General features: G+C 56.4%; 1 protein-coding gene across 2 annotated transcripts in view; it reads left to right on the plus strand.

Moving 5' to 3' along the window:
• Positions 1-17597: 17597 nt before the first annotated feature.
• Cpamd8 (C3 and PZP like alpha-2-macroglobulin domain containing 8) overlaps positions 17598-27958 on the plus strand; it is a 65581-nt gene continuing 55220 nt past the window's right edge. For both annotated transcript variants that reach the window (XM_058576566.1, XM_058576567.1), the window contains exons 1-3: positions 17598-17792; positions 21130-21281; positions 22654-22676. In XM_058576566.1, the coding sequence (XP_058432549.1) occupies positions 17677-17792; positions 21130-21281; positions 22654-22676 (291 nt within the window). In that variant the 5' untranslated portion in view covers positions 17598-17676. The remainder of the gene's footprint in view (positions 17793-21129; positions 21282-22653; positions 22677-27958) is intronic.

The raw sequence follows: 27958 nt of genomic DNA on the forward strand, positions 1-27958 counted from the left end.
GGTTCTTGTTTTCTGTGGAAGTGGACAACTGGGAGGTCTGTGTTCAGGTCCCACTGAGCCTGGGGACCTCCACAGGTGACAGGTTGGATATCTCCTCTGTGGAGGGTTGGGACCAGAGCTGTGTGGATTTCAGGTTTAGGATGTTCACATGCGTGACGTGCTGTCGTGTGGCCTCCATGAGGACTTCATCACTAGGTCGAGGTTGTTTTTCTCTTGATGCTGGTGGTGGAACCAGGGCCCTGTGCATGCCAGGTCCACCCTCAGCCCTAGGTCCCAGTTTTATACTAGTGGACTAGAGAAGCGTCCCCCCTCAACATAACGACCACGCCCAAACGTTCAGCTACAGGAGGCCCGGCCTCTTCACGTGAAGCAGCCTTGACATTCCAATTTTCACCTAAAGTTGTCCCCCAATTCTCCAGTCTTGAGGTGTGTGGGCAGCTATAACAAAATACCGTAGACCAGGCGGCTTCTAAACAAAACAATGGAGGCTGGATATCCAAGATCAAGTCAGTGTTTGGTGAGGACCTGCCTCCTTCAAAGATGGCTTCCTTCTTGCCATGTTCCCACGAGGTGGAAAGGTCAAATGAGTTCCTTTGGGCCTCTTACAAGAGCACTAACCCGTTCACTGGGGCTCCCCCCTTAAGAGCTGCTCACCTCCCAGAGGCCCCACCTCTTTTTTTAATTGTTGATAGATCTTTATTTTATTTATTCTTATGTGGTGCTGAGAATTGAACTCAGTGCCTCACACATGCCAAGCCCTACTGCCCGGCCCCCGGCCCCAGCCCCAGCCCCACCTGTTACTGACATTTTAGAACCAAGATTTCAGCATGGGAATGTGGGTAGGAGCTATTCAGCCGTGGCACCCAGCAATCAACTCTGCATTTCCAATCAACTTTCTCCCCCTGGAGCTGGGGGTGTAACCAGGGTCTCCTGAGTGCCCTGCCCCTGGGCTCCACCCTGGCCCCTGCCTCCCTCTCTGTCTCCTGGTCTAGCTAAAGCCCTGCTGCAGCAAGAGGCCTGGACCCGGCTCCATCCCCTGACCCCCAGATCCTGAGTCTGCCATGGCAGGGTGAGCCATGGGACCTTGGCCCTTCTGTCATTCTTTATTTTGACAAATCTACCTGACTTGCTCCCTGTGACCCCAGGAAAGTTTCACACTACAGTTTCAGCTTTATGATTTTTAAAATCTCTATAAACACGAATATAACATTTATCTGGGTCCTTTAATAATTAGGGACCCCTCAGGCAGTCCGTTTGGCACATCCAGCCTTCTGTTGTGCTATGTTAAGATTTTTGTTTCAGCCCTATGAATGTCCATACCAAGAGTGTTAGGGTCGTTATGCCAGGAACTGTGACCAAAGACCAAATAGATTTTTATGATACCTAAGGAGGACATCATCGTGGTCTGTTTTTGGTTGCTATAACAGGATACCTGAGGCAGTGAAGTTTATAAAGGAAAGAGGTTTATTTAGATCACGGTTCTGGAGGGGAAGCCCAGAGCGGGGTGCTGACATCTGGTGAAGGCACTCCTCAAGCTACACCCTTGATAACATTAACCCATAACAGATCCATCCACTCATGAGGTCAGAACCCTCACAACCCCGCCACCTCCCAGAGTCTCTGCCTCTCAACACCCGCTGCACGGGGCACGTTCCCAGCCCAAACCTGGAGGTGCTCTAACCAGAGCAGGTGCTGTTGGCACGGGGGGTGGGGGTGGGGGCAGAGGCTGGGGATGGTGCTCGGCACCCCACAAAGTCCTGAATATTACTGACCCCGACAAGGAAGACACGAAGCACTGACACCTGCTGGAACAGGACGAGCCGGGAAACACCGCGCTGGGGTCCTAGGAAATGTCCAGAAGGGGCAGCCTGGGGCTGTCAGGAGCTGCAGGAGGGGACGTGGAGTGACGTGGAGTGGGGCAGGGTCTCCTGAGGGGGAAGTTAGTGGGCACAACATGGAATGTGCTCGCTGCCTCTGCGGCGTAGACCTAGAAGTGGTTCATTGGTGTCCACCTCAGTTTACAGACGGGGTGACCGCAGCCTGGTGTGACCTGGTACAGGGAGGGGCGGAGGGGTGGCTGCTGCCCACTCATCGCTGTGGGGTGTGGGGGCTCCGGGGGATGCTTCACTTCACGTCTGCGAAGCAGGACGAGCGGCCAGGGACGGGGGACAGCAAGACAGTAGGGGAGAGCCAAGGTCAGGGACGAGACCTGGGCCCTGGAACCCCTGCTGCCATCTCTGGGCTGGCCCCACCTGTCACTGTAGCCACCTCTGCAGTGGGGTGCCAGGACCCACAGTGAGGCCCTGTGGCCCTCCCAGCCACCACGGGGAGAGGCAGCTGGCCTGCCCCCAGGACCTCCCAAGCCCCCAGGTTCCCACCTGTGCACCCCCATTTCCAGACCAGGACCCAGGGTTTCCACAGGTCACCCAGCGACTCCCAAAGGTAAGGCAGAGAGCCCGGCTTCCCCCCGAGGCCTCAGCCAGGGATCTGTAGTCAAGCAAATGGGCCAAACCTGCAGGGACCTGGTACAGGGCGTCACTCCACCTGCGCAGACCCCAGGGCCAGCACCTGTGGACCTCCCAGCGCAAGGGCTGGAGCAAACGCGACGGATCCGCCCACCGCCTGCTTCATTTCAGTTTGTACCCAGCACAGGCAACACGAGCCCAAAGAACACATTATTCAAACAGCCTCAGAATCGTGTCCGGCACCCGGCATAAGTGCTGGATGTCTTTGTCCTTGGTGCTGTGCAACCCCAGGCAAATGACTTTCCCTCCCTGAGTCTCCATCATCTTCCCCTGTAAAAGGGGAGCCTAAGACACCGCGGTGGCGGGATTAAAGGAGCTGCTTTAGGGGCTGAGTACAGGTCACCGGTAAGAGCCAGCGCTGTTCTGCCCGCCCTTCAGGTCGCCTCCGAAACTGAAAGGTGTCGTCAGCTCCTTTTCGCAGCGAGGCACAGAGCTTGGGCCGCTTGCTGCCAAGCGCTCCGCAGCGAAGCCCAGGAGGGGGAACTCGAATTCGCGCCACCGCTCCTGCGCATGCGCAGACCCGCACGTCGCAGCCGGTTAGCAGCAGGAGGCTCTTCTTGTTAGGGACCTTGCTCAGAAGTTGAAGACAATGATACAGTCAAACGGGACTTTCACAGGGGACAAGGAGGCACTGGCCTGGGCCTTCCCGCGGGCAGCCAGCCGGACCCAGGCCGGCCCTCAGCAGAGCCCCAGCTGGTCTGCAGTCAGGGCCCCGCCGATGGGGGTGCACCGAGGGGAGCGCACAGTCCCCCAAAGGCTCCTAATTGCTCAGGGTCAGTGGGTCACCGAGATAATCCTCTGGGCCACATGGGAGGGGGAAGGGGGTCTCTGCCACGGCCAGGGAAGCTTCCGGAACTCCCCGGGCCCAGTCAAGTCCAATTAGCCAGTGAGGCGGGAACGTGGGCCCTGGCCAGGGGGGCTCCTGGGCAGGAGAAGGACCTGGCCCAGGCCCAGCTCACTCACGGAAGGAGGCCACCGGCAGGGGCCGCGTCGGGGACGGGAGGGGAGGATGCTGGCTTTTGGTCTGTGGGGTGCTCCTGTTAGCTGCAGGGCCTGGGGTCCTGCTGCTGCCTGGGTGATCTGAATTCTGCTCAGGGAGGACAGAGTGTGTGGCCGTCCCTGTAGGAGGGCCCAGAGTTGTCACACTAAATAAAGACAGAAAGTGGAGTGAGGTCAGCAGGGCTGGGCAGAGGGGCCGCGGCAGCGTTGCTTCAGTGAGCCCTGATGGGCTGCGGGGGCATTTGGGGGGCCTGTGGATGGTGGGGGCTGCAGAGCAGCTCAGTACAGCCCCTGCGCCTGGCCCAGCCCACTGCACTTACACGTGCTGAAGCGGAAAACCTCGAGTCTGTTCTACCCCCAGCAATAAAAATCACCTGCACCAGGTTTGCAGCCAGCACTTGGCCGTTCAAGGAAACTGACTCAGGAGGCTGAGCGGGGGCCGTTGTTGGTGGCGAGGTGTTTGAAGATTTGGGAAGACGTGCTTACGTTGGTGTCAATGCTTAGCAAACAGCATAGAACCAAGAAAGCCCCATCTCAGGACAGAAAGGAGCTAGAACCTCTCTCTGTTCCAAAGGGATCCGACCTTGACGACAGAGTTGACACGGCGGTCCCCCATCATGGTTCTGGAGACCAGAGGTCCCCCACCAAGGTGTCTGCAGGGCCACGCTCCCTCCAGAGGCTCTAGGGCTGGTCCTTCCTGTGCCTTCCCCGCGTCTGGGGGCTCCTGGTGTCCCCCGCTGTGCTCTCCCCGCGGTGAACTTTCTTTTTTTTTTTTTTTTTTTTGTCTTCCCAGGTCAGAAATTTCCTTCTGCTTTTCTCTTATCAGAAAACTGTCAGTGGATGTTTTTAAATTGAGACCTACTGTCCGTATTCTTTATGGGGTACATTATGGTACCCTAAAGCATGCATCCCATGTGTGATCATCAAGTTAGAGGCATAAGCACTTCCATCTCTCTTCGACCATTAAATGATTTTTGTGTGTTGGAAACCTGGACTCTTCCTTCCTGGACGTTTTGAATGTATCGTAGATCATTTAACCAGTCATTACCCTACTGAGCTGCAGAAAACCAGGACTAACCCTCCCATCCAACTTCTTCCTGTTCCCTTCCCTTCCTGAGGTCTAGGGGGCGCTATTCCACCGTGTTCTTCTATGAGATCAACTTTTTATTGGTCACGTAGGCGGGAGAACATGTCATGTTTGTCTTCCTGCATTGGTCCTGTCTAGCTTAACATAATGACCTCAGTTCCATCTATGTTGGGATTTCCATTTTTCGTGGCTGAATAATGTCCCCTTGTACACGTATGCCACATTTTCTTTATCCTTTCATGCACCCACGGACTTCCAGGTGGATACTGTATTTTAGCTGTTGTAAATGGAGCTGTAATAAACACAGGGGTGCAAAGACCCTTTCGGTATGAATATTTCATCTCCTTCACATACACATCCAGTGGCGGAATTGGTGGATCATGCGGTTGTTCTATTTTTGATTTTTGAAGACTCTCCACATTGTTTCCCATGGCGGCTCTACTAACATACATTCCCACCCCCAGGGAATAAGAATCCTCCTTCCTTGTATCCTGGCCAGCCCTTGTTGGCGCCTGTCTCTGAGGTGATTGCCATTCTAACTGGTGAGAGGATCCCTCTCTGTGGTTCTGATCTTCATTTCTCTGATGATGATGAATGAGTGTCATTGGATCTAAGATCTACCCAAATAGGATGAGCTCATCTTGAGATCCTTCTCTTATTGTATCTGCGAAATCTTTTTCTGACCAGGCAAGGTGGGACATACCTGCAATCCCGGCTATTCAGGAGGCTAAGGCAGGAGGACTGCAAGTTTGAGGCCAGTCTCAGCAACTTGGCAAGACCCTGTTTTGAAATTAAAAAAAAAAAATTGAGGGGCTGGGGAAGTATCTCAGTACTAGAGCCCCTTGGGGTCGATCGTCAATACCACCAACAAGTAAACATGAACCCCCTTCATCGTTCACCCCACTACCGCCCCTAGCATGCTCCACGGACAGGATGGGGCATCGGACCCGAGCCTTATCAGTTCTTTGGGCAAAGTTTGTTCCTTTATCTCCCTTCCTGCTGCTGGCCCAGTCCACCCAGCTGTCTCATGACAGTTCTCTTTGAAGACAAAAACCCCAGCATTGAAACCGCTATATACCCAACGCTTGCCAGATCAACATCAAAGTCAGACTGAGCAGACCAGTCCAGGCAGTGGGCCGAGCTGAGGGGTCCCGGAGAGGATCGGGGCTCATGCTCCGCCCTGGGGAGGCCCCTGCCCCACTCTTACAGAGGCCAGAGTCTTGTGCCACCATCTGCTTTGAAGTCTCACCTGCTACCCTTGGGTATTCAGGAAGAATACCCAAAGGTACACTCTTCTCTGTTTCTCAAAAAGTTAAACCCAGAATCACACACGGTCCAGCGATCCGACCCCTAAGTATAGACCTGAGTGGATCGAATTCAAGAGCGTTCTTAGCCACACTCTCTCAGTAGCTGAAAGGCAGGCGTGCTCCAAACGTCCGTGACACGATTGGGTCCGTCCACCATGGAATGTTACTCTGCCATCAGAGGGAGCCAAGCACCGAGGCATGTCATGTGAACCTGGAGCACCCGTGCTGAGTGACAGAAGCCACACAAAGGCCACATAGCCTGCGATCTCACTGATAGGAACTGTCAGGAGCAGGCTGATCCACAGGGACAGTGGCTGCCGGGGGCTGGGGCGGGGGAGTGACTGCCCGCGGGGACGGGGTCTCCTTCTGCTAGGATGAACGTGCTCTGGAACTACCCCGAGGAGAGGGCCGCACAGCCTGGCGAATGTCCCGGACGCCTTGCCATCGTGTACTTTAAAGTGCTCCATGTTAGATCATTTCAATTTGCCTCAATGGGAGAGAAGGATTTACTTCTCTAAGGCACAGTCTCCTGATTTTAAAGCCAGGATAATTCACGTGTCCTTTGGGGTTGGGGTTGGGGCTCAGTGGTAGAGCGCTCGCCTAGCAGGCACGAGGCACTGGGTTCGATCCTCAGCACCATATAAATGTAAAATAAAGATATTGTGTCCACTTAAACCTAAAAAATAAATATTTTAAAAATAAACACGTCTTTTGAAACTATGGAGATGCTCAGCAGTTCTGGGCCAGGAAAGATCTCAGCACCTGTCAACTGATGTCATGAGGCTTTTGTATCATTGACACAGTTTATCCTTTGTGGGCTCTGGGGGTGTTGTTTTTGTTTGTCTGCTTGTTTGTTTGGGGTACCAGGGATTGAACTCAGGGGTGCTTAACCACTGAGCCACTTCCCCAGCCTTTTTTATTTCACTTTTAAATTTTGAGACAGGGTCTTGCTAAGTTGCTGAGGCTGGCTTTGAACTCGTGATCCTCCTGCCTCCGCCTCCTGAGCTGCTGGGATTACTGGGGTGCACCACCGCACTGGCTTGTTTTGTTTCCTTGAGACAGGGTTGCATGGTGGTGCCCAGGCTGGTCTCGAACTCCTGGGCTCAAGTGATCCTCCTGCATCAGCCTTCCCAGTAGTCGGAACCATGACACATGCCATCGCAACTGGCTTGAGTTTTTTTTAATCTACGGAAGCAACATCAAAATTTTGATAATATGTTTGTCCTCTAGATGTTCATTGGGTCATTAAATATAATAGCAAATAATTGTAAATAACTAAGATATGAACCAACTCTTGAAGAATGATCATATTTTAGGATCCTTGACATGAAAAGAGACCCATGGAATTGGGGCACCTGTCTTCCCGGCTACTGGGGAGGTTGAGGCAGGAGGATGGCTAGGAGTTTGAGGCTAGCCTTGGCAACTTCGTGAGGCCCTAGATCAAAACCAAACCAAAAGTCCATCGTAGGACAGATGAGAGAGAGGGAGGACAAACCCACCTCTCCTCCCCATTTGTGTCTGAAGTTTGGTTGAGGTTCTGTGCTTCAAATCCGAATCATGCTCATCTTTGGGGGGGGGGCAATTCTGAACGATTTATACTCTGTTATTTTAATTATCTCAATTTTCTCTAATGGCCTGTTGAAAGCAGTCTGATAAGAAATGCTAAAATACCACTCTGGTCTGTGGGCATCAGTGGTTAACTTTTACAAGACAGGGCTGGGGTGTGGCAGAGGTAGAGACTTGCCTACCCTGCATGTCCTGGGTTTCATCTCCAGCCGGGGGTGGGGTGATGGAGGGAGGGAGAGACAGACAGACAGACAGAGGCAGAGAGGCATCTACAGTTGCTTCTGTACGTTGGGTCTGATGGGCAGGGCCTGGGTAAAGCTGGCCTCAGGGCGCCGGCCTGTTGGGGATTTGCTGCCCCCCAGAGGCCATCTGAGGAATCTCCACCTGCAAGGCGCTGCAGCTCCAGGTCTATCTAGGATGCTGTTTGACTAAACCCAGCCTCTGTGCGGTGGACCCATCTTCCCTGTCCCCTCCTTCAAGACCTGGCCCATCAGTAGCCTTCAGGCCTGCTGTCCTCCCCCAACCTGGCCACATGAAGGGGTGCCATTCCTCATGGGGTTCCCTGCACAGCCTGGGTGACCTCCGCCCCACCTCCACTCCAGCAGGCACCCTACCCTGGGTAGGCAGCTCAGATAATTTGAGGAACAAGGGACATCCAGCCTGGACCTGTCCCTGTGACCTCTTCCATCTGGTCCCGTCTCCCAGCCTGCTTCCATGTGCTGTGCAGATCTGAGGTTCTGTGCTTGTGGGACCCTGCGTAGTCACTGGAGCTACTAGGTGCCAGCTGCCACCCCCACCCCTGAGTCCTGACAGTCCAAAGTGTCCCCAGACGTTACTAGTGTCCCCTCAGCTTGGTGAGCAGAAAGATCCCCCCCCACGAAAACCACACCCCTAAACTAACGGGAGTGGGCACGGGGGTCAGCAGCAAACTCTCCTGCTAGTCACCCCCAGAAATGTCCCCCACTGTGGCACAGGGGGCACTATCTGCTTGGCAAAAGCCCCTGGAGCTGAGGGCCCGTGGGGAGGCGACGGAGGACACTGACTCCAGGGTCTTTTGCTGTGGAGTGTGGCACGATTTGCCTGCTCCTGGGGCCAGATGGGGATCCGGCTTCCCCAGGAACCAGGTCAGAGCACAGACCTCCAGCAGCTTCCCTCCGTGGTGTGTGCCCCAGGGAGGACACGGCTCCAGCCTCCTTTTCCTGGAGAACGCGGGCCTCTGATGAGCCCTGTGATCAGGGAGGAGCAGGGAGCACGTGTCTTCTACGGGGGTCCCAAGCCCACGCCGAGACTCAGGGTTCACTTCTCCTTGTGTTTGCTTCTGAATTTGAAGGATGAGATTGGGAGGGGGCGCTCCTCCCAGGGAACGCTCCCGAAGCCTTGTTCTGACCCGGGGTCCACATCGGAAGCCCAGCTCCACAGGCGTTCCCAGGCTGCTGGCTTTCCAGAACTTTCCCACGAGGACCATCTCATTACCGCGGAGACCTGGGGCTCAGGTCACATTTCTGGGCAGGACGTCCGCTCTCCCAGCGGCCAGCCTGCGCTGTGCCAGCTGCCAATCACACGCCCTGGGAGACGCCGCCAGCCCCAGCCCCGGGTCTCCACGGCTCCTCCCTGTCTTGATTTTGCAGCAAAATGCACCACACAGGCCACAGACGGTATGGCCTGTCGCACGTGAGTGACGGGAAATCAGACTTCATCAGACTTTAAAAATTCACTGTTCTGAAGGACACCATCAAGAAACTAAAGGGGGTGGGGGGGCAACCACCGGAAGGGGAGGAGGTAGAGTCCTCCTGCAGTGGAAGTGCAGCTGGAAGTTCCCCCCAGAATCTCACAGATGCTCAAGTCCCTTGTGTCACACGGTGTAGGTTTGTAGAGGACCTTCGCACACCCGCCCTGTTTTGAATCACCTGCAGATGGCGTAGAATACCAAACGCCGTGCAAATCGTTGTATAGGGCATTGCTGAGGGAATAACGACAAGAACGGGGTCTCTCCACGTTCAGCACGGAGGCAGAGTTTTGGGGAATATTCTCAGCCTGTGGTTGGTTGAATTTGCAGAACCTAAGATACAGAGGCCCAATTTTATTTGTGAATCACATGCCTGATAGGGGACTTCTAGACTGATTATATAAAAAGAACCCTGTTGTCTCAAAGACCAAAAGACAAATCACACAATTTAAAAATGGACAGGGCTGGGGCTGGGGCTCAGTGGTAGAGCACCTGCCCAGCACGTGCGGGGCACTGGGTTTAATCCTCAGCACCACATAGAAATAAATAAATAAAATAAGAGTATTGTGTCCACCTACAACTAAAAGGTGTTTTTTTTTTTTTTTTTTTTTTTTTTAAATAGAGGATCTGGGTAGACATTTGCTGTGGGCGGATGTTGCCCCACCCCGATTCCTATGTGGGAGCCTGAGTTCTCGGGGTCATGGCACTTGGAAATGGGACGTCTGGGAGACAAGGTCAGGAGGGTGGAGCCCTGGTGGATGGGATTGGTGCCCTGGTAAGAAGAGACTCGAGCGGGATGGCCTTTCTGTCTCTGCCTCCCCCTCCGCCCTACCTTGGGAAGACACAGTCAGATGGCCGTCTGCGAACCAGGGAGTGTCTTTCACCGAGGACCCAGTTGTGATCTCAGACTGCCAGCCTCCCACAGTGAGAAATAAGTGCTTTCTGTTTTAGCCTCTTAGCGTATGGAGTATCTGTCACACACCCCGAGCCAGGACAACTCCCCGCGGAAGACGGACAGATGGACAACAGGTCTACGAACCATTAGTCATGAGGGAAATGCAACCCGGAGCCACGGCGAGACGGCACCCGGAACCAGCCAGAACGGCTATGATAAAAAGGTCAGATAGTACCGAGTTTGGGCAAAAATGAATAAAAATTTCAATTGTCACATGTGGCTGGTGAGGGTGTAAAAAGGTGCAGCAACTTTGGAGAACAGTTTAGCAGTTTCTGAAAACAGTCAACACGGACATACATGACCCAGCAATCCCACCCCTATGTATGTGCCCCCAAATTAAAAAAAAAAAAACACATGCCAAACAAAGAATTGCTCCAGATGTTCATTTGTAATAACCAAAAAGTGGAAACAACTCGAATGTCCACCAACAGATAAATATAGGAACAAAATGTCCATCTATACAGTGGGATATTGTTCAGTCATCAAAAGAAATGCAGCTGGGCGTGGTGCTACACACCTGTAATCCCAGCAGCTCAGGAGGCTGAGGCAGGAGGATCATGAGTTCAAAGCCAGCCTCAGCACTGTGACGACTCTGGGCCCTCCTACAGGGACGGTCACACACTCTGTCCTCCCTGAGCAGAACTCAGATCACCCAGGCAGCAGTGTGACAGGAGACCCCAGGCCCTGCAGCTAACAGGAGCACCTCATGGACCAAAAGCCAGCGTCCTCCCCTCCCGTCCCCAACGCGGCCCCTGCCTGTGGCCTCCTTCCGTGAGTGAGCTGGGCCTGGGCCAGGTCCTTCTCCTGCCCAGGAGCCCCGCTGGCCCCGGCCCACGTTCCCGCCTCACTGGCTAATTGGACTTGACTGGGCCCGGGGAGTTCTGGAAGCTTCCCTGGCCGTGGCAGAGACCCCCTTCCCCCTCCCATGTGGCCCAGAGGATTATCTCGGTGACCCACTGACCCTGAGCAATTAGGAGTCTTTGGGGGACTGTGCGCTCCCCTCGGTGCACCCCCATCGGCCGGGTCCTGGCTGCAGACCAACTGGGGCTCTGCTGAGGGCCGTCCTGGGTCCGGCTGGCCCCCACGGGAGGGCCCAGGCCAGCGCCCACCCTCCTTGTCCTGCCTCGCGCCCCTCCTCCCTGGGGACCCTGGAGCCTCTCCCAGGCCTTTGCCCCCCCGCTGGCTCTCCAGGGCCAGGGGTGGGGGGCAGAGGGCTCGAGTCACACTACAGGATGACCGTGGTCGGCTGAATGACGTCCGAGTGCTGATCTTTGGCACCTGTGAATATCACCTTGAGTGGCAAAAGATGGGATCTTTTAAGAATCCTGAGATAGATGAGATTATCCGGGATTATACAGGTGGATTCTAAATCAATCGCAAAGATCCTTGTAAGACGAAGAAGGGAGAAATCGACAGACGCCAGGGCAAGGGCCCCCTTGGTGGCGCCACATCATGGTGGGACCGTGATGAGAGGGAGAGATCACATGGAAGCCAGAGGGGGACGTGGGTCCGGCTGTCTTATGACTCCTCACCCAGGCCTCTCTCTCCAGGTGACCAGGCAACAACCTAGCCACCGGGTCCCAGGGAGAGGGTTCACCCTCCAGGGGCAGCAGCCCAGGTCACCGTCCCCAGGCGGCCCCCCTCTCACATGGCCACTGGAGACCTATTTTCCCTTGCCTGGACCCTCAGGGGACACACTCAGCCTTGTCCATGCCATAGCCCCGGGTGACACTGACCTCTGGTCTCCAGAACTGGGGGAGAGAGCTCGTGCTGTGGGAGGCCACAGGGAGGTGGGAACTCGTGACAGCGGCTGCAGGAACGAGCACAGCTCTCCCCGCACCCTGGCTGTGTGGCAGTCCCCCCTGGAGGGCCACTCGCTCCTGAGGACATTGCCGTCCTCTGCCAGGTTTCCCCTTGGCCCAGGGCGGCTTTCCCAGCGCTCCCCGCGGCGTGCAGAGAGCCCGTTCATTAACCTCATTAAGCGGGTTCTGCCTCTCCGCCCGCCTCACTGTGACTGATTAAAGATGACGCACGTGTTCCTGCCTGAAAGGACCCTGGAGATTATCTGAGCTGCCCCTGGGGCACACAGCTGTGGCGAGTCCCAGCCAGAGGCCCCCGCCCCTGCAGAGCCCTCCCTCTACACCCGAGGGGGGGTCCCAAAAGACCCCAGGAAGCAGCTACTCACAGATGGGTGGTGGTTTCCGAAAACCAAAGGGCTGGTGGCCCGTCCACCCGGTCCCGAGGCCCTGGGACTGCGCCCCTGGCACAGGGCGGCTGCTCTCCTGTTGATTGTCCCAACCATCACTTCCGCAGCTGTGAGCCCCGGACAGACCACAGGGACCTCTCAGGTGTCAGGGGCTGTTGGGGAGCCGGGTGTCCAGATGTGGTCTTGTTGCTTCTGGCCTCCGGGGTCCAAAACTCACCTGGCTGGTGGCCAGCGATGAGAGTGGTCCTGTGGCGTCCTCGAGCGAGAGGGACAGGAGAGCACAGGGACACAAGGCCCTTGGGATGGTCAACCGCGGCCTGAGACACCAATGGCAGGGGAGGGGGATGTGCTGAGCTCCAGGGTGACCCGTCAGTGACGGAGCCACAACACGACTGTGATTATGAACCAAAACAAGGTGTTTACTGGAGACTCATGAAGATGTTTTATGCAAAACACAAGATGTTTGTGCAGTGACATGGTGGCCCTTACACAGAGAAACGAGCCCGTTCTCCTCCTGGTGCCCACGAGTGCCACCCTTCCCGCAGTCCTGCTTTACTCCACGTGGTGACTTCGCCTCTTCTGTCTCTGAGCCACATGCTACGTGGTCACCCTGTGTCTTTTATTAGGTGCTGGGGATTGAACCCAGGGGTGGTTAACCACGGAGCCCCATCCCAGCCCTATTTTATGTTTTATTTAGACACAGAGTCTCACTGAGTGGCTTAGCACCTAATTCCTGAGGCTGGCTTTGAACTTGAGATCCTCCTGCCTCAGCCTCCTGAGCCGCTGGGATGACAGGCGAGCACCACCACGTCCTGCCGTGTCATCATTTTTTGACAAGTAGGCATTCAGGGGAACCCCTACACCCCACACACCCCCACATACACGTACCTGTGTGTGCACGATGTTAAGCAGTTCAGAATGACACGAATCCTGTGGTAAGTGCACGTCAGGGGGGTGAGGCCTGAGCCTGCGCAGCTCCATTTTAAAGCTCCGGTTGGAAACCTGCAGTCCCACCAGGCTCACCCACAGGGCCCCCAGTGTGGCCTCAGACACAAGCAAGTCACTCCCCCACCTGATAGACCCAGAGCGAAGCCTCCGGCAGGCTGTCCTCCCTGATGAGGTGGGGACCACCAGACCAGGTAAATGACACCACTGAGAGAGCTGGTGGCAGCTGATAGGGATTGAAAGGGGGGGGTCAAAGCCCCCAAATTTGATATAAACCTTGGAGCAAATGAAGAGACACCCAGCCAGCCGACACTGATGCACACAGGCCGGAGAGCCTGAGGGGGACCTGGACGGACACCCCGACTCTCCTCCCCCGCCTGACCCTCTGCGGTGTTCTCCCCACTCTCAGACTCCACAGCAGCCTCTGGACCCTGGTGAGAACAGGACTTCTCTCTGTGACCGCCTCCTCAGCCAGCCGCCAGCTCCAGCCCCGGAGAAGCCTGCCTTGGGCCCTGACCTGGTCACTGGGTCTGAGTGAGTGGGCATCTGAGGTTGCGACTTCTGATCTGACACTGGAGTTTGGCACGCAGAGGGACCGCCTGTCACGAGCCTGTCATGATCAAGAGCACTTGCAGAGCTTAGACTGATCTAGCAGGGTTTGCTGTGAGTGGGCCATGTCGATTGCAGTGCCCAGCCTCGGGGACTGCCATTTCCTTGGTGAAGAACCTGTGGAGTGAAGTCGTAAGGAGCGATTGGAGGAATAAAGCATTGACAAGGGCGGAAGCGCGTGGACATTCTTCCTCTCCTCCCTCGACTGCAGACGTCGCACCTTCTGCCATGGCGACAGCCCAGTACTGACCGGGAAACAGGCCCAGGTTCCCTGGTGGACCCGGGCGCAGGCAGGTGGCTTACTGTGAAGGCCTGGGAGGGAGGCGGTCGCCTGAAACGAGATGGGGGCACTGATGGAGCGGGGGTGTTAAGGGTGTGGGGTGTGGGTGTGCGGGGCGTGAACCTCCGCAGGACGCCGGAAGCCAGGTGTGGGGTTCTGCCTTCTCCTGGGATTTTCTTGAAGAAAGAATCTCATGTAGGCAAATGCGACATTACACCTGGGGCCCAAATCCGTCCCGATGTATCCATTTTGTTGGGACAAATTTGTATTTTCCAAATAGCATTAAGGGCTGGGCTGGGGCCCGTGGTAGAGCGCTGGCCTGGCATATACGAGAGGCCCTGGGTCCCGTCCCCAGCTCCGCACAGACACAGAACAGCATCAAACTCCTTGGGGCAGAATCAGTGCGCTCTGCTCCAGCCAGTTTCAACTGCCAGAGTGAAGCCACAGAATGTGGAGTCAGTGAAAAGGAGCTCGTGATGCACTTGGGCCACTACATACAAGAGTCCCAGATGACTCAGAGGACAGAGGACAGTCAGAGGTGGAAAGTAACCGGGTGGGGGGTTCTGGGTAACTCTGTGGCCTTTGCTTCTCTGGTTTCTCAGGGCCGGGAGGGAACCCGGGCCCCCAGGCAGGCTGGACAAGGGCCCTACCCTGAGCCGCACCCCAGCCCCAGTGCTGATTCGGGGTCTCCGGGGGCGCCCCGAGGTTCTGGGGAAGACGAAGCCGTCGGATAAGGAGGCCTGAGCAGCCTTAGATTTTTGGATGCAGGTGGGGCCCCGCCGCCACTTCCCCTCAGATATTGAGGGGTGACTCGACTGCCAACCAGGGGGGAGAGGACACCATGCCAGGCTGGGCCACACGGGGTGGCCCTCGGGAGCAGTGGGAGCCAGCGGGGGCTGAGGGTGAGTAACCTCTGTGCCACAGGAGGATGCAGCTGGCTGTCTGAACAATCCCCAGCCGCGGGAGGTAGATCTGTCCGGCTGACGGCAGGGTGGAGGGCCCACCTGGGACAGCAGGGGACTCAGGTCTCGGTGGTTCCGTGAGACTCAGTGACCTCACAGGTGGTCAGGGCAGGCCCCTCTGCCGGGGGACGGGTGAGGTGCCCCTGAAGGCAGAGGAGAGGGACACCATTCCAGATAGAGGGGATGCTGGCACCGGGCCAGGCTTGGAGCTGGCGCAGAGGGTCCAGGAACCAAGGAAGCCCATGGGTGGGACTCAGGCAGAAGCCCAGAAGGCTCACTCGGGGCTGGGGAGCAGAGGCGGCTTAGGAGGCAGCAAGGGCCAGGGTGCAGGGCCAAGGTGCAGGGCCAAGGTGCAGGGCCGGGCGGGGCAGACGCTGGCCAGGCAGGTGCTGGCCTGGCCTGAGGGTCACACAGTCAGCTTCTCTTTTTTTGTCATTGGGGATTGAACTCAGGGACACTTGACCACCAAGCCCCGTCCCCAGCCCTATTTTGTACTTTGTATTTAGAGACAGGGTCTCTCTGAGTTGCTTAGGGCCTCGATGTAGCTGAGGCTGGCTTTGAACTCATGATCCTCCTGAGCCGCTGGGATGACAGGTGTGTGCCACCACACCCCCGCCTGGCTAGTCCCCCTCTTGACAGCTGGGTCCACTCTGAGAAATGTGGCCTCATTTCTCAGAGATGGCGATCACATGCAGGGGCTGTATGTCACTGTGTGGACATCCCAGAGCCCTCCCTTAAACCTTGATGGTGCAACCCAATCACTTCCCATCTGTCACATCATCTAGAGACAAAGAGACACAGGGACGAGGAGACGGAGACGAAGACCGCTGCCCCAGTGTCACACAGCAATTTCAAGGTTAACTTTCTTTTTTTTTTTCTTTTTAATAAGGAGAACACACGTTGAAATAAGAATGAAGGTCCAGTGAACAGGTCAAGCAGCAAGTCATCCACTGTCAAGTGCCGTGTGCTGCGTTCTCTACGTCGGGCAGCTCAGTCCCTTGCTGGTACCAGCGTCACCACAAACTGCAAGAGTGAGCAGTGCTGTCCCAGCTTCGAGGGTGTCATGTGCTGTGGCATCATGACACAGGGTCTCCAGCCCTATCACAATCTGATGGGGACCCTCACGGTATAGGCAGCCCTATGCTGAGCCGCACCCCAGCCCTGCAGCCCGCCTCGGTCCGCGGTGCATCACTGCACCAGAGGTTGCTCTTGGTTCTTGGTTGGCACAACCTGCCCTGGGGTGGCCTGCGATGTCCTTGGAGGCTGGCATCTCCCGATGTCTCAGCAGGAGGGACCAATGTCCCCCCACCCAATCCACTCCAGCCCCTGCGTAGGGACAGGTCTTGTCCGTCCTGGCCTGCCCACACCTGTCCTGGGGCTAGGTGCTACCTGGATGGCCGATGGTCAGCCCCAATCCTGTGCCTGGGGCACGAGGCATCCAGAGGGCCCACCCTGGCTGGGGAGCAAGGGCCGCTCCTCAGCAGGAGTCAGGTCAGTGAAGGAGGAGGCCGGGGGTGTCATGGCCACGGGCAAGGTGGTAACGAGGTAGACAGGAGCTCAAGGAACCAGGCTGAGGTCAGGGCCATTAGAGCCACTTCTGGACAGCCAGGAGTTCGCACTTGGACTCATGGGTGGCAGGACACAGGGAGCTCGCAGGATTGGGGCTGGCGGGTGGGTGGTCCGCACTGAAGGAGGGCAGCTGGTAGCTGGAGAGTCCTCACTGTAGGGAGCTGGGACAAGACTTGTGAGTGGCACAGGGAACAGGGGCCCCTGCCAGAGGGACCCAGGACAGGAGGACCACCAGGAAGCTTCCGGCCAACTCTAGTGTCTGCTGAAGGAGAAGCGCGACCCCGAGGCCCACAGGAGAGGGGCCTGGTCAAGGGGATCTGCGGACGGACGGGTGGGGGGGAGCAGCCTGGGAGGACTGACCGCTGGCCAGACTCAGTTTCCCCGAAGGGCCCGCAGGCTGCACAGAGTGCAAGGTCCAGGCCAAGCGGGAGGCTGGGCAGGGGCCCTGAGCGGTGGGAGGGTGAAGGTGGTGACGCCCTGGCACAGCAGAGAGGGTTCTTAGAGGGGACCGAGAGGGGACGGCTGCGGAGGCGCTAGGCAGGGCGACGGGGGTGGGGTGGCAGAGGTTGGGAGGGGCAGCGCAGGGCAGTCGTCGGGTGGGCGCGGTGGGCGGTGGAGGGGGCGTGGTGTGGTGGGCTGGGCTGGGCGGGGCGGGGCGGGAGGGGGCGGCGGAGCGAGCTGGGGACACGAGGGGGTTGAGCCGGCGGCGGTGCAGGGACGCGCGGGGCGGGCGGGACGCGGCGGAGGCGGGGGCTGGCCGGGCTGCCCCAGCGTGGCCGGGCGCGGAGCTGGGCGCATGGCGCAGGGCGCACTGCACCGGGGCTGCGAACAAAGAGCCCCCGGTGGCGGCGGCGTGGGGACAGCTGCGCTCCGACGGTGGCCCTGGCCCGGCCCGGCCCCGACCTCCTCCCTGGGCCCCGCGACCCCGCCAAGCCGGAAAATGAGGGGCGCCCTGTCCCGACCGCTGCTGCTCCAGTTTGTGCTGCTGCTGCTGCTGCTGCTGCTGCTGCTGTCGCCTTTGAGGGACGGAGTGCGCGCCGCGCAGCCCCAGGCCCTGTGAGTCTCCCTGGGCGACAGCGGAGATGGCCACCTTCTGGGGCGGGGATCTCGGTGACTGGCCCAGAGATTGCAGCGACCTGCCCGTGGCCACACAGCCTCTGCTCTGGGCTGGCCCTGGAGGGCTGCCTCTGTGATCGAAATGGGGAGGGGACGTCAGGAGACTCCTGGGTGGTGGAGGAAGGTACAGGGATTCCCCAAAGGTGAAGCTGCCAGGCAGCCCCCACACCCCACCTCTTGTTTTGGGTGTGATGGGGACTGTCATCTTGGGTGGCGATTTTCCGTTTTCCGAGATGTGAAGGGGAGGAGGCTGGGGCAGTGTTTGCCCTGGGTGGCCGCGCAGAGGGGAGGAAGTGTTTGTTTTGCTTGGACATTTTTCTGGAAGTTTGCTTACAGAGCTTCTGGTGGTTGACACAGTGAGAAGGTGAGGTCACTCGCTGTGGGAGAAGTTCCCCTGAGCTGGCTTCAGGGGAAAGATCCAGACCTGCCAAGTTCAGATGAGCGGGGGGGGGGGGGGGGGGGGGGGGGGGGGGGGGGCTGTGGGTTCAGGGGGCTGCCCCTGCACAAGCCCACCCTGTAAATCCCAGCTGGGCATTTAGAAGGTGGCCTGCTCCACCAGCTCTTGTGCAGAAGGTTCCAGACCCAGGTAAATAGCAAGGCAAGGTGGGGGTTGTCACTCCCAGAGACGGTGCCTTTCTGGTCACTGTTGGAAAAGTACAAAACACTGTACTGTGTTCTGAGCTTTGGGATTTGCCTCCCCTGGGCTTTGTGAGAAGGGAACCCCGCCCACTTCTGTGCTGGTGTCCTTTAGAGTAGGGGTTCGCAGTCCCTGGAGGGGCTTTTGCCTCTCTGAGGTCATTCCCAAGTGTCTGGAGGCATTTTGGGTTGTCACAACTAGGGGGAGGCAGTGCTGTTGAAATCTTCTGGATAGAGGCCAGAGACACTGGTCCCACAGTGCACTGGACGGCCCTGCACCGAGAGGTCTGGACCCAAAGGAGAAACACCAGCTTAAAAGGACCAAGTTTAGAGCCCTTGGGTTACAGATTTATTTGTTATTTATTAGTTTATTCCGTGGTGGTGCTGGGGATGGAATCCAAGGGGGCTCTACCACTAAGCTACATCCCCAGCCCTTTTTATTTTATTTTCTAAATTTTGAGGCAAGGTCTCAGTAAGTTGCTGAGGCTGGCCTCAAACTTGCAATCCTCCTGCCTCAGCCTCCCGAGTTGCTGGGATTTCAGGCATGCGCCTCTGAGCATGACTGTTGAAGAATTTTAAGGGGTTTTCAGGAGTGTTTGTCCCAGACTAAGGTCACCCTGAGGTCTTATCTACTGAGTCAAAAGAAATTTCATTCTGGGAGGCATCATCGCGAAGAGAAGTCCCCAAAAATAACCCACCCAGGGTATCAGATTAGCTGGCCTCTAAGCCGGGGCCACAGTTCATCTAGCCTAAGTTCTGTGTCATTTGGAATAGCTCTGGCTACCCGCTCCTGTGACCTGAGCCGCGTAAGTTTGCATACTGTCGTAAGGCCAGTTCTGTCCGTGCTTAACCAAACACCCTATTTCCCAGTCTGGGACCATCTCAGACCCAGGAGAGGAGAAGGAGAGGAGACAGTGTCAGCCCAGGTGTTGGCAGGTGGGTCAGGGCGTGATAGCGCTTGGTTGGCAAAACTTCCCGACAGCTGCATAGAGCTGCAACTTCGGAGCAGCAGGAGAGGCGGGTTTGGTCATGTGAAGTTCTCTGGGCAGCTGGATGAAGACTGTAGTCCAGATCGGGGGTAGGTAACCAAGGAAACCAAGGAAGGTTACCTGGGAAAGTAACCAAGGAAGACGGATATGATGGTCTGTTCACCAGACGATCTCCCGGGCTCCGCACGTGCTAAATGGAAGACCTCTGTAAACTCTAGGGACTCCCGGGAGTCAGACAGGAACACTCTGTCCTGGAGGAAGCCATGTTCCCGTGCTGGAGCTGGGCAGGACACCTTCAAACCCAAGGTCATTGTCTGTGCCGGGCAGTGCTAGGATTAGATTGTACACAACATATACCCAAGGTCACTGCAAGCTCTGGTCGGTCCTGAGGCTGTACCTATGCGTGATCCCTTGGGACTGAACTGTGGCCACTGTGCAAGCAGAGAGCGCAGCATGATCCTGCGGTCACTGCCTACTGTGGCCATCCCTGCAGCCAGCAGCAGATACCCCACACCCATGCTGTCTTTTGGAACAGAACATCGTTAATGATGATTTAATGCAGCCCCGTTCTCAGATGCATTTATGGAGTGTGCTTTTGGCCTCTTATCTGAGAAATCCTTGCCTAACCCAAGTTCACAAAGACTTCCTCCTGTATTTTCTTCTAGTGCTTCTACAGTTTTTATCTCTTAACATCAGAGCTATGACCCACTTTACTTGAGTCTTAGTGTATGGTGTGGGGTAAGGGTCTAAATCCATCTTTCTGCATATGGACATGATATTATCACGGAGAAGATCTTTGAGGAATTGAAAGTCTAATCTCATGGCCTGATCCATTTTCTTTTTGGTCTTTTTCTTTCTGGTACCCAGAGTCTGCATGGCTGGGATTAGATTGTTGTTGCTTAGGTTCTTGGCACCTGCCAGGACATTTTGTGTAGTGACAGAAACCTTGTGCTTTTTCCACGGAAGGGTGCAGATACTGGGATGCAGGAGCTCAGGCCGGGAGGACCCGGGTCTTCAGGTTAGGTGACTCAGGACCATTTCCTGCCTGGCTGTGTGATCTGGTGCCTGTGCCTTATCCTTCTGGAGAGTCAGCTTCCCATCAGAAAAGTGGGATAATGACCCCTGCCTTCCAGAAATGTCTTAGACAATCAGAGGGCTTTTGTAAAGTCAGGGTCCAGCTGCCTGGTCTCTTGCTGACTGGGGAACACGGCTTGCCCTCCTTGGGGCTTACTTGTTGGCTCTGTAAATGCGGTAATGGTGACATTGCTGACATGACGGCTGTAAGGATGATGTGGGATCTTGCTGGTGACCTGCCTTATGGAGGAGAGCATTTTGGAGGCCAGGCATGGCATGTGAAAAGGTCCTGAGGCAGAAGGAAACAGAGAAAGGAGGCCAGAGGCCAGGATACAGAGTGATGGTTGGTAGTGATGCTGGGTTGGTCCCAGATTCTCACCCAACATGGGGGCTTCAGGGTGGATAAGTCAACCCCAGGCCTCCGGGACGGTGGGAGATACAGACACACAGAGCAGCAGTGTCAACCAGGGGTGGTCAGGAAAAGATGGGAGTCTGCCTCCAGAGAGTTCCCCGGCGCAGCCAGGGTGTGGCCAGTCCGGGGCGGATCGGATCTTCATCTCCCTTCTCCTCTCCTGTAGGGGCTATTTGATCGCTGTGCCCTCTGTGTTCCGCCCGGGAGTGGAGGAAGTCATCAGTGTGACCATCTTTAATTCCCCAGGGGAAGTCACCATCCAGGCTCAGCTGGTGGCCCAGGGCCAGGCGGTGGCCCAGAGCCAGGGAGCTATCCTGGGTAGGTCCTCCAGTGCCCGACCCGGGGTCCTCTCCTTTCCAAAGCGGAGCCACCCAGTCCCCAGGGATGGGGCACCTTGGGAGTCACTTTGTTTTTCTCCTCCTTCACATCCTGGGAGGAGGGGGGAGGGCAGGCTGCGGTCTCCCAGCGGGGCAGACGAGAGGGTGAGGGCCAAGAGGGCCAGTCCCCTGCCCAGTCGGGGCGTAATATCCAGAGAGCCTTGGTCCTCAGTGGACCTGGTTCTGGGGGTGCAGACCCAGGCCAGAGATAGGACAGGGGACCTGGAGGGGACCTCATGGTCCTGTTGTGCTCCAGCACCCCGATGCCATTAGACCCAGACCTGGGCTCTCAGGTCTGTCACTGTGTGGCACTGGCTCCCAGCCAGCCTCTGGCCCTTAGTCAGACACAGGGGAGAAGGGTGGTGGCCTCCTGGGCAGAGGCCCTGCCCCGGGAGCTGGCTGTCCTGCAGAACCAGCAGTCTCATTGCTCAGGCAGAGCCTGGGCACAGGGACCCAGACCAACACCTGGGGCCCCGAGGCCAGCAAGGCTGCGCCTGCCCCTGGGGTGGTGTGTGGAAGCTGGGGACATCCACAGGCAGCCCCCACTGGCTGCCAGCCCCCAAACCCAGTTCACGTTGACTTCAGCAGGAGCGCGTTTACCAACAGCAGAAAGAAAGCCCACTGGCTGCCATGATTGGATCCTTGTCCCAAATCCTGGTGGGGCCTGTTCTCCAAAGACCAGGGCAAGTGCCCATTTCCCAGGATGGGAAGATGGAGCCTCTGATTGGTGGATCTTGGGTCACGTGCTCAACCCTGATCCAATCCCTGGGACCAGGAGGAAGGCCTATGCAGATGAGCACAGAGCCCCAAGGGACTGTGGGTACTGCCCTTCTGAGCCATGGAACTGGGAAAGTGGCTCTCCCAAGGAATTTGGGGTTCTGTTAGCAAGAAATAGGGAATGGATACCAGGAGGCACAAACTATAGATACCTAATCAATTCCTGGAGGCCAGAAAGCCCAGGACAGGTGTGAGAGCCTCAAATGACTCCATGTAGATAGAAGAGCTGAGGGCATGATGGGAGAGCAGTTCTAGTCTACTGGGCTGGGCTCCACTGGGACCTCAGTGTCCTCTTCTTTCTCTCCACCAGTCTTGTTCCTCTCCCCTGGTGTTTTCTCTTTACTTCCTTCACAGCTCACTTTGGGCAGGGCCGGGGGAGGTAAATTAAGTAGGCAGACAGGCCAGCTTCCCCCTGAGTAGCCCAGCACTGCCTGTCCTCGCCAGCCTTCCCTCCCACCATCTTGGAGAAAACTTCTCACATCTGCCAGTCCCAGAAGTTTCGATTTAACTTTCTTCATTTTCTTTTTTTTTTTTAGATAAAGGAACCATCAAACTCAAGGTAAGCCGAGAATTTTAAAAATCATAAGCCCTACCTTGGAAAGAAAGGATGGAATGCAGTGGAACAGGAGAAGTTGCTTGTGTTGTGAGAAAAATCGTGAATCGTAAAAAAACGATTAAGGAAGGTGGAAGTCGCCGTGATCCCACCCCCACGGCTTCTGTCTCCTTTTAACATGTTGTCACCCACCTGCTTCTGTGTTTCTCGGTCTCTGACCGTGATTTGCATCTTATTGTGAACCGGGTTCTGTTGTTGTCCTCATCTGTGCTAATTTACGAACCCCACCTTGTACATAGGTTTTACTTTATTTTTTCGGTGCTGGGGGTGGAACCGGGTTCTTGAGCGTGCCAGGCAGGCGCTCACCGCTCACGACACACCCGGCCCCATAGGTTTGTTTGTGCGAGGCACGGAGTTCGATCCTCAGCACCACAGAAACACAAATCAATAAATAAAAGGTATTGTGTCCATCTACAACTAAAAGAAACTGCAAATGAGAAAAATTCGGGGTGGAACTCACTGGTAAAGCCCTTGTCTAGGGTGTGCGAGGCCCTAGGTTGACCCCCAGCACCGGCGTCACCAAAAAAAAAAAAAAAAAAAATGAAAGAAAGAAAAGAAAAGAAAAAGAAAAAAAGTTTACATAGTTTTTTTAAAAATAAGCTTTTACTTATTTTATAAAAATTTTTACTTGTAGATGGACACGATACCTTTACTTTATTTACTTATTTTTATTGAGGCTGAGGATGGAACCCAGGGCCTCCCACGTACTAAGCAAGGGCTCTCCCTGCACAGCCCCAGCCCTGTTTACTGAGTTTTGATATTAGAATCTAAAAGTGGCCGGCACTTTTGTGTGGAAGGCAGCATTGGTCTTCCACAAGAAGAATTCTGAGGTCAGGATCCGGGCCTCGGGCTGGTGGTGCTTTGTCCTGGGAGGCACCTTAGTACCCATTCACGGCTTCACCTGCCGTGTGACCAGGAGGGACCAGGTTCCCCCCAGCCTCTTCGGCATTAGTATTATTATTGAAGAATTATTTTACATTCCAAACTACACTGTAGTCACTCTCTGCATGGAGTCCTGGGGTTTCAGGGAGTTTGCAGGCCTTGTCTGCATTAGCTGTCCCTAACCCTTACCAGGTGCTCCAAGAAGTCCATGAGCAACTGGGCTACTTTCCATCACCGCGTTCCCAGCCCTGAGGTGGGGGTGAGGGCCCAGGGGCTCCTCCCCACTGGGACGTCATCAGCGTCTAATCGCTTTGGGGAGTGGTCTTCCTGCCCCACTCCCCCCACTGCCTCTCTGTTGCAGAGCTGAGCCGGGATGGAGCCCAGGGTCTTGGCAGCTAGACCCTGCACCCCTGGCTCCACCCAGACCCCTCCAGCCTGTTTGTGGTGAGAAGCCTTCCTCCAGGGCCCTGTTCTCACCCACTGGATGGTTTGCCCTCCACTCGTACCCCAAGGGAGCTTTTGGTGATGCCTGGGGACATTGACTGAGTAGGGGTCACTCCTGGACATTGACTGGGTCTAGGCCAGGGCTGCTGGGTGTCCTTCAGTGCACAGGACAGCCCCCACCCAGAGAAGGGCAAGCCCCAAAGGTCCACAGCTGGGAAACCCTGAATAGAGGCCCAGAGCTGCCCTGGCCAGCTTCCTGTGATGAGATCTGCTGTCTCGTAACATCAGACACGGCTGGACAGATGTGTAGACCATGTGCGTCCCCAGCCGTCCTACCTAAGAGGGCACACTGTATCATATGTGCTGGGGATTTGCATGAGACATCGAGGAAGGGCTGTAGCATGCTGAGGGGCGTCCAGCAGATCTCAGGACTGGACTGGAGACTGCCTGAGACTTCCAAGAAAGAGGCTTAAGATGTAGCACTCAGCATAGCTCTGGAGAGGAGATTCTCCCCCTCTGGCAATGTCCAGGGACGTCTATGGTTGTCACAATTGTACAGGGGGCTGCTGCTATCAGCACCAAGTGGCTGGAGGCCCAGGATGCTGGGAGAGTTTCTGCAGTGGTCAGAATAGCCCATATGGCAAAGAACCATCTGGCCCCAAATGTCAACAGTGTCGAGGCCGAGAATTCTGCTCTGTGGAATGAGGGTTTGGGTGTCAGATGACAGCAACACTGCTCTCGTGGGTGCAGGATCCCCTCTTTGTTCCACTGCTGTGTTAGTCAGTTTTCTATCACTATAATGAAGTACTTGAGATAATTAACTTATAAAGAGAAAAGGTTTATTTTGGCTGTGGTTCTGGAAGTTTCTGTCCATGATCAGATGGGCCTACTGCTTTGGGCTTTTTGAGGTATTGCATCATGGCAGGTGTGCATGGTGGAGCAAAACCATTTAGAGCAAGGAGGAAGATGGCAGAGACCGGGGTCCTCAAGCCCCTTTGAGGTCACACCCCCAATGACCTAAAAACCTCCCCCAAGGCTCCACCTCCCAAAGGTTCCCTGCAACCCCCAAAAGTACCACCTTTAACACGTGGCCCTCCGGGGACACTCACCCAAACCAGAGCAGCTGCCCAGGGGACTCCTCCGGGCACACAGGAGCTTCAGGTGGGCAGTTTGGAAGCTGGCACTGTGGGGACCCCCATCAGCATCGGGCACTGTGGGCAGGCCCTGTCCAGTCTGAGTCTTGGCCTCTCACTGTACAGCAAGATGCTGCGTAGAGGCTCTCAGTAGAACTTTCTAGAAAGCATACCTAAAACACAGGGATGCTTGCTTCCTTCTGATTCTTGGACATATCTGTGCATTGAGTGGCATTTCTCTCTCAGAAGCCTGTGGAGCTGGCCCTGTAGTTGAACACGTTCCTGCTTTCCGTGTCACGTGCTCAGCTGGTGGCAGGCAGAAGGGCGGGTCAGAACACAGTAGGAGGTCTGTGATTTTATTTTATAATATAGCAGAGGAAGGGAGAGAATGCTGAGGGGGTAGCAGAGCCACACTGTCCATGACAGGGAGAGTGACCTTTAGGCAGAGGTCACAAGGGGAAAGGCATTCCAGGAAGAAGAGATGGCCAGTGCAAAGGCCCTGAGGCAGGAAGTAGAAAAAGAGAGGCGGCCTTGGCCTGGAGCAGAGAGAGCCCCAGAGCTCCTGCAGAGTGGGAGAGGCTTCTAATCTCAGGACTCGGCCGCGCCTGCCTTCCTTTGGTCACCAGGGCCACATGCAAGGAATGGGCTGGAGCAGTGGGCTGGGCTGCAGACCCCCGAGGAGGGCAGAACAGGGTCCCTTAGTTCAAGACCCACCTGGACCTGAGAGGGCTGCCCTGGCCTGTCAGGGGGGAGGGCTGGGCCCAAGTAAAGTCAGCTACCTCTGGGTGTCTGCTGGAGTCAGGTGAGATGACCGCCAACCAGCCTTCCCACAGGGACCTGGGCCTAGGGGCCTCTTCCTTATTTGGTTCCTGGAATCTCCACCTTTGCTCTTGGCCTCCAGCGGACTAACTTGTCCTGGCCACCTCGTTGGTGGATCTTCCTTGTCTCCTGTGTTTGGATCTCAGCCCCCAAGCCCTTTGGTGTCAGCGATGTTAAATGAGTGAACTTGGATCACTGAGGTCAGGAAGGGAGGGGTGTATCAGTCTATTTCTCTTTGCTATAACAAAGTACCCAGGGCTGGCGGCTTTATAAAGAAAAAAAAAAGGTTATTTCGCTCACAGTTTTTGAGACCAAAAGTCCAAGATGGGGGCACCATCTGTTCAGACACTGGTGAAGGTCCCTTTGGTTGGGTTCCACCATGCAGATGACATCATGGTGGGAGCACGTACCAGATGGAGAGATCACGTGGTGAGACAGGAAGCCAGAGAGTCAGGGCCAGGCTCACGCTACGCCAGCTTCCCCTTGTGGAAACTGACCTGAGACCCAAGAGCACTGTCCCCACTGACCTTCCATCGGCCCCGCCTCTCAAGTGTCCCCAGACCTCTCAACATCTCCGCCCTGGGGACCAAGATTCTAGCACATGAAGGGGATGTTGTGAAACCATATCCAAGTCACAGCAGGGGGATCTGCTGTCTAGAACATTCTAGAAAGACCTTTGAGGGCTGGCAGGTGCAGGACCAAGAGGACACTGTTTTGAGCTGTCGACCAGCAGCCCTGCAGCCTTTGTGACCTGGGTTGAGTCACTGTGTCTCAGGGCCACGTGTGACGGGGCTCAGCACTCAAACGCCCTGGGCAGGAGGCGCTTGGCGCCCCTCTGAAGACCTCCCGGGTGACCTCACCCACCGGGAGGAGGCGGTTCAGCCACCGGGCCCCAGCCGCGGAGCCCCTGCTTCCTCGCCCGAGGGGGCGTCCCCATTATCTCCCCACGGGGTCACTGTGCACAAGGAAGGACAGCCGTGTCCCCGGGAAGGAAGCCGAGTCCTCTGGAGGTGCAGTACCTGCCCCCCTCTTTCCGAGCCCTGTTCCCAGGTGGTCAGGACATTTTCCTCTCTCTGTAGCCTTTGGCCTAAGTGGAGAAGTTTCCAGAATCAGGGCAGGTAAGGATTTCTGGATTGGGGTACGGGGTGAGGTTTGTCCCCACGGTTGGTCCTGAGAGGAAACCACAGTCTAGAGACAGGCCCCGAAGGCCGCAGGCAGGTGGCCCTCCCTGAAGCTGCCCAGAGCAGGCAGGAGGAGGAGGCTGGGGACGGGGCGGGGACTGGCCAGCCCGGGGTGCCCGGGACTGGGGGTCCTGCCACACCCGGCCTCATCTGTGCAGTGGGCACCACGGCGCAGACCCCTGAGACCAGCCGGAGACTCGGGCAGGAGGCTGTGTGCGTCCATGGTGGGAGGAGGATGTCCAGCCGCCCACGGGGCCACCCCAGGGGACGCGGCCATGAGACCCTGGAAGGGGAGCGCTCTGCGTTTGGATGGCCCAGGAGCTCCCACCCCAGCTCCTGGGCCATGGTGGGGCCGTGGGTCTCGTCGGGAGTGGGGAGGCCTGTTCGCCTTCAGCTGAAAGGAGCCTTGGAGAGCGAGGCTCGCACCCGGGGGTCTGCTCACCGCCCCCCAAAACAGGAGAACTGAGAAGGTTCTGCCCCTGAATAATGAGAATAGGCCCCCCGCGAAGCTTCAGCCGGGGTCGTTGCAAAATGGGGCAAAACATTTCCTGTTCTTTTCACCGTTTTAAAGTGGGCCATTCGCTTTTCTGTTTTGCCATTTTAAAACGGCTCTGGATGCATTCTCAGTGCTTTACGACCCCCTCGGTCTAGCTCAGAACGTTGCACCCCCCAAAGGAGACCCTGTCCCCATCAGCGCTGCCCTCCTGCCCCCCAGCCCCGGCAGCCACGGATCCGCTTCCGTCCCTGTGGATCCGCCTCTTCTGCTTCA

This window comes from Marmota monax, unplaced genomic scaffold (genome assembly GCF_021218885.2).
Source record: "Marmota monax isolate L192 unplaced genomic scaffold, Marmota_monax_Labrador192_F-V1.1 WCK01_AAM20220418_F8-fsc00021, whole genome shotgun sequence".
NCBI lineage: Eukaryota > Metazoa > Chordata > Mammalia > Rodentia > Sciuridae > Marmota > Marmota monax.